Raw genomic sequence first — 16014 nt, 5'->3', positions numbered from 1 at the left:
CATGTATATTTTATGAAACTAAAATGCTTATTAGCTTCACTTAAAATACAGTTCCAATTCCCAATTGCTTGCTTAAATCTGTACTTAGATTTTATAAGCTAGCTTTCCTTTTCAAGCATTTATTTGGATCCACAAATCCTATGACATGCCATGTACATAGTTTATTCCAACATTTGATTGAGGAATACTTTTGTCATCCAATTGCCATATTTACCAATATGCAATCATTGCTTGAATTATAGACTTGAAGCATTACGATTTTGCATGAGGTTTCAACACAATCCACATCGTGAATTTGCTTGTAACTTTTAGCAACTAATCTAGCTTTGTGTGTGAACACAATTCATGTTTGATGGTTTTTATCCTTAAAACAAACTTGCAACCAATAGGTGTGAAACTATTCTTGCAAATCAACAAAATTTCAATTTTGTCATCAAAACATTGAGTATGTTTTATGGCCTCTAACCATTTTAGGGAATCTGGGTTTCGTCATAGCTTTCTTACAAGTCACAAACTCATTAATCTACATGATAATAGTTTGACTGCAAGTTGTAGGTTTCTTCACTATCTAATGGAAGAATCGCATAGCTTCAATGACCTGAACTCCATGTTTCTTCACTATCTAATAGAAGAATCTCATAGTTCCAGTGACTTGAACTCTATGCCTACTAGGGTATAGAACATCAAACAATAGAATATCAAATAGCCACTTGAAAGTCCTTTGAATATTCTGTTTTCCTTGAAGCACTTGTAAAGTCTTCTAAGAGATGTCTATTCTTTAAAACCACTTCTAAAGTCCTTAAAGAATAAGTTCGGATTTTCTGAAGCACTTCGAAAAGCCTCCGGAATGTCCGTTTATGTTTGTTGTTCGTCTCGAAGACTTTCGAGGTCTATTTTCTCCCACTTGTCATTTTGGAAACGAATCTCCAAAAGGACATTATTTCGAGCAAACAAACATTATGTTCTCAAAAATTCGTGGTAGAAACAATACCCTTGTGTCTCATTTGAATAAATCACAATGAAACATATATCTATACTTGGGCCTTAGTTTGTCGAATGACAAACACTAAGCTCCCACTGAGTTTTGCAACTCTCTAGATATATTTTATGAAAAGTTATTCTGAAATTACTTTTCAATAGCTTTGACGAATTTGGTTTAGTTTGGTGGTAGTTGAGCATTTTGTTTTAGAAATTATAGGAAAAGTCTTTATGATTCATCATTAATCGAATCAAGTACTAATTGACTTCGATTATTCCAACTAAGATATGCCATATCTTATGGAGCTAGATTGTGAAATTACAACACACAATCATTGATGATCATATTTGGTCTCAAGTAATCATCAACATGATCTAACCTAGATCTTTATGATTTCTTACCAAGTGAATTTTATACTTCTGAATCTTTGAACTAGCCAAACAGATTCAACTTATATCACATTTGAGTAAATAAACCTATATTCACTCAAATCCATAATAAAGCCATAAAATCTTTCTTTAGCTTTGAACTCCATTGTCTAGGCGTTCTAACAATAGTTCATATCTTTTGTTACTTTCAACAAGTAAGACTAGTAGTCTTAAAATGATCTAGAAATCAATCAACTTTCAGAAGTCCATCAAAATAGAGCTTATGAATGTTAACTTGTTGATATGGTCTAAGCAACAATGCCAAAGATTTGTGGAACTCAAATCAAGGGGTTGATTTGAACCTAGTAAAGTTCTTTAAAGAGTTGTTTGTTTTAATCAAGCATATTGACTCAACCTGTAATTGACCATTTCATTCAAATAAACAAACAAACATTGTTTTTGTTTTTCTTTGAATGTGAGTCTTTCTGTGTTTGAAGCAGAAATTTAGGTATGCTGATTATGGAACAAAATAGCCATTAAGTTCCAGCCTTTGAAAGGACTTAAAACAAACTTAGATGACCCTACAATCAATGTAGCATTGCCATGCTTCATTTCCCACTTGTAGGTCATTAGTGTATCCTAGCTTCCATTGTTTGAGTTATTACCAAAGTAAGAACCTCAAGCGGTATATGATACCAAGGAAGTTTGATTGCTAGGTCACTTCTCTTTAAACATAAACTTATAGGTAGAAACGGAATCGTAAATTCCTTTCATTTGTTCCTCGTTTTCCTATTTCTTGTACCCTTTCTTATAGTCTTAAGAATTGAATTCTTTAGTGTTGACTTTTATACTTCGTTAGACATGTCTAATGTCACCAACAAGGTTCTTTACCATTTTAATTTATGTTGAATATTTTGTTTCAACTAGATGATCTTACCAGAAGCTTCTAAAGTTCTCTAAGTATCGATCTATTCGAATGTCTAGGGACTAGACTCATTCGAGAAATAAATGGACAAAGATATTAGGTTGTTAACCATTGGTAAGGCTGAGCGTTTTAAACTCAATGCTTTATGATCTCAAAACTACATTGTATTTTGAATTCACAAGCACCAATTGGTTTGCCATTCGATTTTTGATATTCGAAAACAACCATAAAAGTCGATATAAGAAACGTACATTTTAAATTGCTCACTTTCTCTCTTTTCCGTGAATCGTTCTTGGATTCACTACCAATCGAGGAAATTTACTGTTACCTTTCTAAAAGGATTTATTGCAGTGCAAGATATTTAATTATAAACAATAATTAAAACATACATTGAAGCATGCAAAGTCTAAACATTTATCATGAATAATAACTTGAAATTAAAGCAACCATGCAATTCAAACAAGTTATTAGCATTTTATTCGATTTTATTGTTCCGGCAGGTGTGAATAAAATGATTCCAAGATCCTAAAATCATTGAAGAACTAAGCACAGTTTGTCGACTTAATCCTAGAACATCTTAGGTAAGCAAAAGCCTTTTGCTAATAGTCTAGAAACTATTCTTGGTTGATAGGTACGTCTAAGAACTTATTAGGTAAACCTATCGAATTTGCCACGACATAAAAGGACTCCTTACTTATATCGTTGAGTTTCACCAAAACTAACATGTACTCACAATTATTTGTGTACCTTGCCCCTTTAGGACCAATAAGTAACACCTCGCTGAGCGAAAACTATTACTAGATTGATGTAAAGGATATCCAAGCAAGTGTATATTTTGGCATGGCACCTTATAACTCAATTTTTAAGTTTGGAACTTAAGGCTCTTACTATGTTGGTTAGATTTTAAGTGAACTAAAATCCTTAATCATGCAACATAATCAAGCTTTTGATCTCATGCATTTTAAGACATATTTAAAAGCAATAAATAACTTAAAACATGCATAAGATATTTGTGATCTAGTATGGCCCGACTTCATCTTGAAGCTTTGACTTCAAAGTCCGTCTTGAAAATCTCCGTGGGAGGCACCATTTTCTTCAAATAGGATAAGCTATAACTAATTACAACTATTTGATGGTTCGCAGACCATATTTGAATTGAAAAATAACTTTGGTACTTTAGACCAATTACATTCAAATTAATGGTACGCAGACCATATTTTCTATCCTATTTGGGCCATACTAGTCACTTCATAACCTGCAAAACAGTACATATACAATATATACCATTCATCCATTCATTATCATGAATGGCCCACATAGCTGGTTAGTAAAACACATTATGCATCACGTAAACATTTGCAGCAATTAATCAAGGGCACCAATAATCTACCAATTATTCAGTCCTTATTAATTCTAGTCAAGTTGTTTTAACCTTAAGGATTTGTAGACCTAATCAAGAGTTTATGACAAAAAAGCGCTCCCACTTAAACCAATAAATTCATATGCTTTACCAATTTTAAACATAAAAATGTATTTCTAGTCCAACCGGAAACATACAAATTTAATTAAAATTTAAAGCTCATATCAATTTATAATTGAATCCAAAAATTTAATTTAATTTCAGTCGTATTTAAATTAATTCATGATTTTAATTTTAGTAAAATAATTAGAATAAATAACATTTATTATAATTATAATATTCAAAATTAAAATCCAAGAAAATAATTCAAATTATTAATTTTAAAATCAATTAAAATTACGTGAACTGAAATTTTCAAATTAAACATTCAAAACGATCTAATCGTAACGCAAACACCCTACGCGTTGCACGCCCATGGACTGTACGCACACAGCCATTGCTGGCCATGTGCGCGCAGCCCATGCGCTCGTCGCATAGCTGCTGCTTCCCTATCGCAAGCCTCCGCACACATTGTGCTCGCTGCGCGCGCCAGCGCTCATCGCACGCGAGCTATCGCTCGCAGTGCGCGCGCGCGACATCGCTCGCTGGGCGCGCGACATCGCTCGCTGGGCGCGCGACATCGCTCGCTGGGCGCGCGACATCGCTCGCTGGGCGCGCGACATCGCTCGCTGTGCGCGCGAGCCATCGCTCGCTGGCGCGAGCCATCGCTCGCTGGGGCGCGACATCGCTCGCTGGGCGGGCGACATCGCGCGCTGTGCGCGCGAGTAATGCTGGGCGCAGCGCTCGTGGCACGCGAGCTTGCGCTCGCTGCGCGCGAGGCTGCGCGCTCTTGTGCGAGGCAGCGCGCGTTGTGGCGCAGCTCGCTTGCTGCCCACACGCGACTGCCTTGGCTCGCCCTTCGCCCATGCCCATTCGTTCATTGCTCGTGGCACACGACACAAGGCAGGGCTGCTGCCTTGTGCTCGTGCACTACGCCCTTGCTCATTGCATTCGTGCCGCACGGGCGACGAGCTCCCTTGCTCGTCGTCGCATGCCCGCATTATACAACACCCCTTAAGGGTAACACGAAGCGTCCATTGCTTCGTGCGTGCAAGTTATATGAACGAATCGCATAAAAATTTAAAATTTATATTTAAAATTAATGACAAATTAATAAATATTATTAATTTCATAATTTTAGGGCGAAAAATCGAAAATTTATTATCCAATTGATTTCCGATTGTTATGGATTCAAGTCTAGGTCATAAAAATTTAAAATTTATCGTAAATTTACAATTTTTATGGTGGTTTTTAATCATAGGTTTCTAATTAAATTACAATTAATTATGAAAATCAAATTAATTCTAAATTATTCTAATTTTCAACAAATTAATCATAATTACAAATTAGATTGCATAATTAACAAGACTAGGCATTCAAACTTGTTAAACATATGCAGTAGGTCAATCAAAAATTCAAGATTTATCAACAAGAATCGCAAATATTTAATTTAACATCTTAAATTTACGAAATTTTGCATTCGAAAAACTAAAACCTTCGAAAAGTCATAGTTAGGCTTCGAATTTGAGAATTCTGGGTTCGGCAGAAAAATACTATTTTTGTCAAAATTTTAGAATGCCTTTTACATGCGGAATTGACACAAAAATCACTCGATTTGGATGAGTAACGAAGAAACTGCCGAAAAACTGCGTACGTATAATTAAATAAACGCAATTTGCAATTAATTAACAATTACGAAAATTAATCACCCCTTTTAATTCTTGCAAATTTGTAATATTTAACCATGTTCATGCAATTTAGATTATGAAAATAATAAGGGGCTCGTGATACCACTGTTAGGTTATGATACATATGACATTACATAAATCATGCGGAAACAACCATTAACCCAGGACAACATATTATTTACACATAATCATATAGCATAATTTAGATGCATACTCTTTGTTGCGTGCCCTCCCTAGCTGCGCCCGAACCGAACAAGAACAAGTCTTTTAGGACTCCAAGTGTCGTCCCTCCGTAGATAGTCCACAGCACGTCCGGATCCGCCTTAAGATTGACCAACTAGAATCGCCCTTAAGGTACTAGAAAATTTCGGCACTTTTGAGCAAGATGTGTTTTAATTTTCTCTCAAAAAAACTCACTTTTGAATACTTTGAAACTTGTGTATAAATTATGACCCCTAGGCCTTTATTTATAGAGTTATGGAAAAGGAATCGTAATCCTAGTAGGATACGAATTAATTGAAATTAGAATCCTACATGAATTCTATTTAATTAATTTATCCAATTAGGAATAGAAATTTAATCATACACTGACTCTTGTAGATTCAGGAATCACGCATGAGCACAAACTCACACACACACGGCAGCCACAAGGGCTGCCCATGCGCATGCGAGCAGCAGCCCATGCAGCGCGGCCCACGCATCCGTGGCCTTGGTGCGCGTTGGGCTTGTGGCGTGCGTGCTTGCTGGGCGATGGCCCCGGCTTCGTGCTGGGCCTTCGTCCGGCAACCTCGTCCGATGCTAATTCGTACGATACGCTTCCGATTAAATTTCCATTTCCGGAATCTATTTCCGATACGAACAATATTTAATATTTCCGATTCCGGAATTAATTTCCGTTTCGAACAAATATTTAATATTTCCGTTTCCGGAATTATTTTCCGATTCCGGCAATATTTCCGATTCTGACAATATTTCCGTTTCCGGCAATATTTCCGATTCTGGTAATATTTCCATTTCCAATAATATTTTCCGATACGTACCATGTTTCCGTTTCCGGTAACTACTACGACTTGGATAATATTCATATTTCCGATACGATCCATATTTCCGTTTCCGGCAATATCATCGTTTCCGGAGTATTCATTTCTTGCCTGTGACGATCTTAGCTCCCACTGAAACCAAGATCCGTCGGTTCCGAATATTCATAGATGGAGTATTTAATGCCATTAAATACTTGATCCGTTTACGTACTATTTGTGTGACCCTACGGGTTCAGTCAAGAGTAAGCTGTGGATTAATATCATTAATTCCACTTGAACTGAAGCGGCCTCTAGCTAGGCATTCAGCTCACTTGATCTCACTGAATTATTAACTTGTTAATTAATACTGAACCGCATTTATTAGACTTAACATAGAATGCATACTTGGACCAAGGGCATTATTTCCTTCATGGAGCCTGGTCCTGGGCGTTGAAGGTGCGTCCCAGGCATTATTATGTTTCTGATCGTACCCGTGTTTTTGCAGATTTGGCTCATGGAACGACTCAGGCTTTTAGAAACTCTCGCCGATCCTAAATGTTATCGCCCTATAGCCTTGGGTAACCGAAAGTATTTGCACCAAGGCCAGAACGAGGCCGAGTGGGCCTCCTATTTTACTCATGGCATATGCTCTATTAAGTGGGTGGTACCGTGGTGGGGTTTGACTAATATGACGGGGGGTTCCGAGGAATTAGTTTATGTTTCTTTGCTGGGGTTATCTCGGCCCATTTACATCTTTCCTTACCGAGTCATGCGACAGTACGACTTAAGGCAGACTATCCCGTTTTCCGATACGGTACCACCTAAAGTAGCGGTCTTTTCCGAAGCACGGGTTCAAGCGTGGGCTAAGTATTATGGTGGCCTCCCGCGTTGGACCGTGGCCACCGATGGCTTCGTGGGTCTTTCTGAGAACTACAAGCCGTGGATGAGTTCCGATGATAAGGCTGTGAGAACTAAGGCTCGAAATGAAGAGCCGGCTGAGCTTTTGATACCTCGAGGTAGGGCTAAGTATGAGAGCCGTGATGTTGCTAATCCTCGTGACCATGGTATTAAGACTGTAAAAGCTCGTCCTGATCGAAAGCGAAAGGAAGTTCCTCCCCGTTCCAGTTCTAGGCCTAAAAAGGTGCCTAACATGAAGGGACCTGCTGTTCACAAAAGAAATGCAAGTTCTCGCGGAGATCATCGCCGGAATAATGTATGGGTTAAGAAAGTTCAGCCCCTAGCAGAACCAGTGGCCAATCCAATTGATGTTGATAATCCTCCCCTACCATTGTTTGTGCCCTTGAGGCTGAGCGGGCTATAGCTGTTCAAACTGAAAAATGTTTTTGAGGCCTTGGCGTCCTTGGAAGTTAGTGTCAAGGAGCCTGTTCTTATGGAGATTGATATAGGGGCAGCGCAGAAGCCTGTGGAAGTGGACCCTGCGAACATTGCCCTCTACAAAACATTATTTGATGATCCAGAAGAACTCGAGTAGTGTAGTTCTTCTTAGGCTGTAGGTGCCCTTTGTTTTTTTCAGTTGTGTTTGTTTTTCATTCCTTAGCACTTTGTTTTCCTTCTTATGATTTTTCAAATATTAATAAAGGCGTAATTTTGTTTTTCTTGTTTTTGTTTTGTTTCTCTCTTTTTTCATTTCCTTATGCGCATTATATTTTTTTATTTGATTGGACCGAATCCACAAATAGGATTGCCTACGTATCCTTGTTAAATAACTTTAACTTAGAATCAGGTCGAGCGTAGTTCTAGCTAGAGTAGATTCTACGATGCCAAATTCGATAAGTATGTTCTGAGATGGAAACATATTTTTTGAAACGGTAGAATAAGTGAAGTTTATTATTTATTTTAATCTGTTGCTTTGCCGAAAAAAAAAAATTGTTTTTATGTTTTGAGTACATTTTATTTTTTGAGTACACGTATTTTGCATTTTTTCATGTGTTTTTTTTGTGTGTGGTACGTATACGTGTTGTATCCCCCGAGTGTTCGTTATTTTTCCGTGTATGTGCGGATAAAACGATGAGCACTTCTGGGCAAAAGTCGACAAGCAGAGAGATTCAGCGCCCAGGCGCTGAAAATGATTCCGGGGCAAGTTTCTTTGCGCGTTGCTTCTTTTCCTTGACATGTTCTTGTATTTATTTCTTTTTCTTTGTTTTGTTTTACTCTTTGTTCGTCAGGAATCAATTTTGACGCTATTTTGGAAGCCTTTTGGACTGTTAGCGTTAGACGCATTTTCATCCGGGTTAATTTTTTCTATTCGTGACTTGAAACGGCTTTGAAAATGGAGTTAGGGTGCGGAAGATATGAAGATCTTTGCGTAGGCTTTTTGGGTGGGTTGAGGTGCGTGTTGTTAATGAAGGGTATGGTGGGGTTACGTTTTATTAATTTTCTTTTTAAGCAACATTTGCATTTGTTTTGGATTTGATTTCCTTTGATTTCTTTGGGTTGCATGGGTTGACTTTTATGATTGCACGGGTTGACCTTTATGTCTTGGAGATATGAAGGGGATGGTACGGTTTATTTTGTGGATTTCGAGAATTGGTTTCGATGTCACGATTCAAGAGCGAGTGGGCCTTGCTATTAGGCCTAAAGTGGGCCGCTTCCTTATATTTTTTCGATTTTATACTTGCAAATATGATTAGTGCTTGTTTAGTGTTAGAATAATATTTTAGGAGAAATCTTACGCCTTTATTAATTTGGAAAGTAAAGAAAACATACTGAAATAAATTAATCAACATTCTAGGGGGTTCTTAGGACCATATCTGGGGCTTTATTCTTTCTATCATCTAAAGAACTAATAGGCGTTTTGCTAAAGTGCTCTCTACGGCTCAAGCCTTGGGTTTAGTCTCGTAGAACTTTGGTCCTTCACCTGTACTCATTTTGAACTCTATTCCCTTTGCGTTGACCCACTGACATGTCTTCACCCATCCGTTCTCGGCCTCTTCTAGTGTTGATGTAGGAGTGATTAACCGAGTTGGATCGAAACTTTCATCTTGTAGAGCTAGGGTAGTCATCACAGTCTCGTCCTCCATAGGATTTGATTCGTTAAACAATGTCCATAGAGCTTGGTTGTCCAATATTTCAGCGGTTTCAGTCTTGGTGAAGTGGGGTACCTCATCCAAAGTAAGACAGTCATGGAAAATTTCGAATCCGGGCTTTAGCAGGCCATTCTGAACGAAGGGTTCAGGGAAGTCACAGCATGGATGTTCTTCTCCTTCCCGGACAAACATATCGTTAAGGGTTCTTTGATATGGGGGAAGGAGGGTGGCTCGTTTTGTCTTGGCTGGCTTAAGGCGTAGCTTAGACAAGTGATCAGCAATATCTTCCTCCGTTGGTTCATAGCCTAGGCCAAAGGGAGTAGATTTGTTGGGTGGGGGATGGAACATGTAGTTCTTCTTCCTTATGCCCAATGGAGTTCCCGGGAAATAGCCCTGAGCTAGCAATATTTTAAGGATGACCCGGGATGCACGCGGATCTAGAAATGCTAAATTATAGTCCTCAATGAATTGGATGGCTTCATCCACTTGAAAACCGTAAAGGTCTTCCGCAGTGTCGGTCGTTCCAACCATAGTACAGCTGACGTCGAGAGGAGGGGCGCGTATTTCCAGAAGTACCCCGTTATGGTTAAGTTTAACCATTTGATGCAGGGTAGAAGCCACACCTCCTAAGTCATGGAGCCAAGGGCGTCCTAAGAGGAGGTTGAAAGTGGGCTTGATGTCGATTATTTGAAACTCCGTGGTACGTGCCACGGGCCCGGTTTGTATTGTGAGGTTGATTTTTTCCAACATAGGCCTTCGAGAGTTATCATAACACTAGAGGAAAAAAGCTCAAGTGCGGACTCATTTTAAGGGGTTAAGTGTGGGCTTTTACATGTGCAGCACATGGCGTGCCCGCACTTAATGTTTCTCAAGTGCTGGCAAAATATTGGCAGCACTTGATGCTTTATCAAGTGCTGCCAATTTACAAAATGAGCCCGCACTTGACAAATTTGGTGCTGCCAATTTTGCAATATGAGCCCGCGCTTGACAAAGTTTGTGCTGCCAATTTTGGAAATGAGCCCGCACTTGACAAATTTGGTGCTGCCAATTTTGGAAATTAGCCCGCACTTGACATAAAAATGGGCAGCACAAGCATAAAAAAGAGCCGCACTTGATTTATAAATGAGCCGCACTTGATATATAGAAATTTGTTATATAACTGATATCCCTCCTACATACATTATACAATTAGACCACGCCCACTAGTAAACCTCCATACATCACAATAAATACATCCAATTATACGGATAATTAAATCGAATAGTATATAATTGTAAATATAAAAATTGATTACATTACAATCCTATGAAAAACTAGCATCCATAATCTAAGATTCACTACAACAAAATATCAAAGACAATAAATGGAAATGAAGTTTGCCAACTTTTCTCGAACTTCATTTATCTACTCAATGGTAAAGGCTGCTCCATAGGATTGTTGAATACCTAAAGAAGATCGACCATCAAGAAAAAAAATGTTAGTTATATTATAAATATTGTATGGTATAATAAAGTAAGACATAATTTGCTCACAACAATGAAATAATGAACCATAATAATAAAAATGGCTTATTTCTCTCCCAACTTTCAACCAATGAACCTAAACAAGTTTTTTAAACCCTTTGGATGTTTAATATACTTAGTTTTATGTTTCAAACACTCATTCTCACCTACTCTGGTCATGTTATTCACATTTAAGGCTCGTTTGTTTACTATAGTTCATATTTTGACTAAAATGACTTATTTCGCTCCTAACTTTCAACTAATGAACTTAAATAAGTATTTAAAACCATTTACATGTTTATTAGACTTAGTATAATATTTAAAAGACTTATTCTCACCTACTTTGGTCAACTTATACACATTTAGGCTCGTTTGATCATTATAGGTCACATTTTGACTAAAATGATTTATTTTGGTCCTAACTTTTAACTAATGAACTTAAATAAGTATTTAAAACCTTTTACATGTCAAATATAATTAGTTTGAACTTTCAAATACTCATTCTCACCCACTTTGGTCAAGTTATACACATTTAAGGCTCATTTGATCATTATAGGCCATATTTTGACTAAAATGACTTCTTTGAGTCTCAGCTTTGAACTAATGAGCCTAAATAAGTATTAATTCCATGTACATGTTTATTAGACTTATTTTAATGTTCTAAGCCTCATTCTCACCTACTTTGGACAAGTTATGCACATTTAAGGCTAGTTTGTTTATTATAGGTCGTATTTTGACTAAAATGACTTATTTCGCTCCCAATTTTGAACTAATGAATCTAAATAAGCATTTTAAACCCTCTACATATTTATTAGACTTATTTTAATGTTTCTAAGTTTCATTCTCACCTACTTGGGTCAAGTTATACATATTTATGGCTCGTTGGATCATTATAGGTCACATTTTGACTAAAATAGTTTATTTCGGTCCTAACTTTCAACTAATGACCTTAAATAAGTATTTTAAACCTTTTACATGTCAAATATACTTAGTTTTAAGTTCAAATACTCATTCTCACCTACTTTGGTCAAGTTATATACATTTAAGGCTCGTTTGATCATTATAGGCCACATTTTGACTACAATGGTTTATTTTGGTCTCAACTTTAAACTAATGAACTTAAATAAGCATTTTAATCCTTTTATATGTTTATTATACTTAGTTTTTATGTTTAAAAGACTCATTCTCACCTACTTTGGTCAAGTTATGCACTTTTAAGGCTTCTTTGATCATTATACGTCACATTTTGACTAAAATAGCTTATTTTGATCCAACTATCAACTAATTAACTTAAATAAATATTTTCAACCCTTTTCATATTTAATATACTTATTTTTATGTTTTAAATAGTCATTCTCACCTACTTTGATCAAGTTATGCACATTTAAGGCTCGTTTGTTCATTATAGGTCATATTTTGACCAAAATGGCTTATTTCGCTCCCAACTTTCAACTAATGAACCTAAATAAGTATTTTAAACCCCTTACATGTTTATTATACTTTTTTAAATGTGTCTAAGAATCATTCTAACCTATTGTTCTAGTTATGAACCTTTAAGGCTCGTTTATTCATTGTATTTCATATTTTGACTAAAATGACTTATTTTGGTTCCAACTTTCAACTAATGAACTTAAATAACTATTTTAAACCCTTTACATGTTTATTAGAATTATTTTAATGTTCCAAAGACCCATTATCACCTACTTTGGTTAAGTTATGCACATTTAAGAATCGTTTGATCATTATAGGTTACATTTTGACTAAAATGGTTTATTTTGGTCTCAACTATAAACTACTGAACCTAAATAAGTATTAGACTTATTTTATTGTTTATAAAACTCATACTCACCTACATTGCTCAAGTTATGAACATTTAAGGCTAGTTTGATCATGTTCATATTTTGACTAAAATGACTTATCTCACCCCTAATTTTCAACCAATGAACCTAGATAAGTATTTTAAATGCTTTACATGTTTAATATACTTAGTTATATGCTTTAAAGACTCATTCTCAACTTACTTTTGTCAAGTTATGCACATTTAAGACATTATGAAGTTCTATAAGATAGCTTCAAACAACTACCCTTTGGCAACATATTTCATAGGTGGGGACATGGCTGACATCATAATTTGACAAATAAAAGCACTTAATCTTTAATGCTTCAAAAGATTTCTCACACCAATATCAAATATCAAAAATCAAAGCAATCCCACACCAAGTTCCCCATTTTCACGAAGAAACACAAACGAAACATGAGCAACACAGTAGAAGATTATAACCAGCAACAACAGAAATAGCACAAACAACGCATGGAAACACAGCAATATCAGAAACAACAGCAACATACAAACATAAAAAGCAGAAATAACAGCAATAGAAATACATCAACAACAGAAATAACAGAATGGGCAGCAACACAACAAAAATAGAACAAGCAGATCAGTAGCATCAGAAGCAGATCAGAAATAGAAGAAGCAGATTGGAACCTTGAAGATGCAAGTTTTAATCTAGCATCCTTGGCTGTAATCCAATCAAAGAGTCAGAGTACACCCTCCGATGCATTTACTTTTCTCTTCAACTATCACCATGTGTCTCTTGTTTCTCCTGCATAATTGAAGAGATGAATTCATTGTTTGTCTATAACACTTTTATTACTAAATCAAAACAACATAAATTGTGGGAACTCAGGTATGCGACTATAAACATGAAATCTGGATACTATACCACAACAGATCCAGAAATCTGGATTACATTAGAAACAACAAAAAAGTTATAATAGGGTTAAGTGGCTATAAACTTTCAAGCAGGAAAACTGTATACCCAACTAAGTAGACCTTTCATGTCATCATTAAATAGCGTTAAAGATATTTTGAGAATTTTTAAAGAACATACATATTTTATGTGATTACATAAGCATTATTGTTATTAATTATTTTTCTACAGTTGGGAGGGGAGGGAATGGGAATTATTAACTAGTGAAGTTCTTCATGAGACACTATTTTGATATCTCAAAATGAATGCTAAAAACTTCTTTCAGTGATAGTATAATATTCAACTTATATTATTGATCGTAGTGTCTACAAAGCAATCCAACTTACACTTTCAGCTCCTCTTGATTGTGGTCTGTTAGTTCTGGTCACACTCCTCAAGGATTCGGGGGCTACATCAGATGTATCTACCTCTTCCTTCAATTTTGACAGATGTACATGAGTGTCGTTCATGTTTACTGGTTGTACTGGAAAAGCAGGACTTTGCTGCATAGGTGTAATTTCGCAAACAAGAGTTAACCACACATGCAAAAATAAAATAAAAGTTGAGATAATATCCAATACACATGACAACAATAAGCTAAAGTAGGTTGTGAAAGGTAAGTAGATTTTTTTTTGACTCAGCGTGTTGCCATTCTGTATCCATAAATGAATAGGTTCTTCCTTGGGCATCCATTGACTCAATTGCAGAATTGAGGACAATTAATGCTTGAATTTTAACTTCCAATTACTTTTGAACATGTATATAAGCATCGATGGTGTCATTGGACAATTGAAATATAACATAATTCCTAGAAGAAGAAATATCACCAGTAAATTATCAATCCCCCCATTCCTGCTGCTTTCCTGTGCCCCATAGAATGGAAGTCCTTATCTTTCAACTGAACTGTCATAGTTTTTCAATTCCATATGATGGATCAGTGATGGAAGACGATTATGGTTGAAAAATCCAGCCAATGCATGAGTTTGTGTGTTCTTAGTAACATCATATATTGCATTCATATGGGCTTCAGATAATCCACTAAAAGATGGAATTTTATCTCCATACCAACATTGACCCTCCATCATATCACTGGTTTAATCCATAGGAAAAAGGGTTTATTTCATTATACCATATGTTCAAAAGGTATGTAACCTCAAAACCTCGAACAAACACCTCACAACCTAACAATTAGTCAATAATTCAGTACAAGACTACAAGGTATTAGAAAAAAAAAGTTTGTACTTTAAATTGACAAATCTATACTGTAAAAGAAATCATGACAATATTGCAATGCTACAAAATGATTTCTTTCCCAAATATTTAAGACAATATAACTAAAATCTGTAAAGAAAAGTAACAAAATTACTCATGGGAAAAGCACAAAATCATACAATCAACAAATTAACAACTCAATGTTATACATCACTTGTAAGATTAGACAAATTTCATAACTATTACCACCAATATTATACAAAACAAATTAGGGAAGAACATCTAAATCAACAGATAACAAACCCTAAACCCTGAGCCTCAAAATTCGAACTCGATTACCTTTAACTTTGTAAGTCATCTCCTTAGAAATCAAAGCACCATACCCAGTATATGTCGTCGTTGAAACAGAGTAAATCTTCTTCGCCTCTTTCTCACTGCCAGACCCAGGAAAAAAACATTAATCAAATCCGTAAAAATACAAAAAAAAAATCCCGGAGAAATTAACTAACCTGCCAACAATTGGATTTAGGGTGTTAACATAAGAATCAATTATTTCTTCATTAGAAGGTTTAGGGTCAGTAGGAAACTCCATTAGAATAAGCCAATGCTGATAATTGCGCCCATCCAATAAGATGGTTTCCTTAAGGGGGTGGTTCACTTAATTGGCAGCGGCGATGGTAGTGAATTTGGCACGGGCGGTGGTGGGGAAGAAGCTGGTAGAAGCAGCAGCGGTAGCCGGAGGGAAGAGAGAGTGACGAGTGTGTTCGAGGGGAAGAGAGAGAGAGTGAGTGAGTGAGTGAGTGAGTGAGTGAGAGTGTGTGAATTAGAAAGGGAGTGTGTGAAGAGGAAAGACAGAGAAGCGGGAAACGAAAATGTTTTGGGGAATTATTTTGTGCTGGTCGTTTGTAAATGAGCCCGCACTTGAGTTTAAAGTCCGCACTTGAACTCAAGTGCTGCCAATTTTCTAAAATGAGCCCGCACTTGTGAAAATGCATTTTCTTTTTCTTTTTTTGTGCTCTCAAGTGCTGTCAATTTACTAAATGAGCCGCACTTGAAGGGAAG

The 16014-nt window shown here is 36.4% G+C and overlaps 1 protein-coding gene across 3 annotated transcripts; it reads right to left on the bottom strand.

The window, feature by feature from the left end:
* Positions 1-10733: 10733 nt before the first annotated feature.
* LOC110783018 (multiple organellar RNA editing factor 3, mitochondrial) lies at positions 10734-15802 on the bottom strand. 3 transcript variants are annotated; one of them, XR_002532012.2, is made up of 6 exons: positions 15462-15802; positions 15292-15386; positions 14568-14643; positions 14088-14243; positions 13476-13593; positions 10734-10930 (listed from the first exon to the last, which is right to left on the bottom strand). XR_002532012.2 is itself a non-coding variant. In XM_056836736.1 (4 exons), exons 1-4 carry the CDS (start codon positions 15542-15544, stop codon positions 14213-14215), a joined length of 285 nt encoding a protein of 94 aa, XP_056692714.1. In that variant the 5' UTR covers positions 15545-15802; the 3' UTR covers positions 14087-14212. The 3 variants fall into 3 exon arrangements, 2 of the variants coding, with proteins under 2 accessions (XP_056692714.1, XP_056692715.1); XM_056836736.1 differs by lacking the exons at positions 10734-10930; positions 13476-13593 and having other exon boundaries at positions 14087-14243; XM_056836737.1 differs by lacking the exons at positions 10734-10930; positions 13476-13593; positions 14568-14643 and having other exon boundaries at positions 14087-14243; positions 15462-15800.
* Between the last annotated feature and the right edge of the window lie 212 nt (positions 15803-16014).

Source organism: Spinacia oleracea, chromosome 2 (genome assembly GCF_020520425.1).
Source record: "Spinacia oleracea cultivar Varoflay chromosome 2, BTI_SOV_V1, whole genome shotgun sequence".
In the NCBI taxonomy this organism is placed as follows: domain Eukaryota; kingdom Viridiplantae; phylum Streptophyta; class Magnoliopsida; order Caryophyllales; family Amaranthaceae; genus Spinacia; species Spinacia oleracea.
The sequence above is the reverse complement of the archived record's forward strand: the minus strand, read 5'-3'. Positions and strand labels throughout refer to the sequence as shown.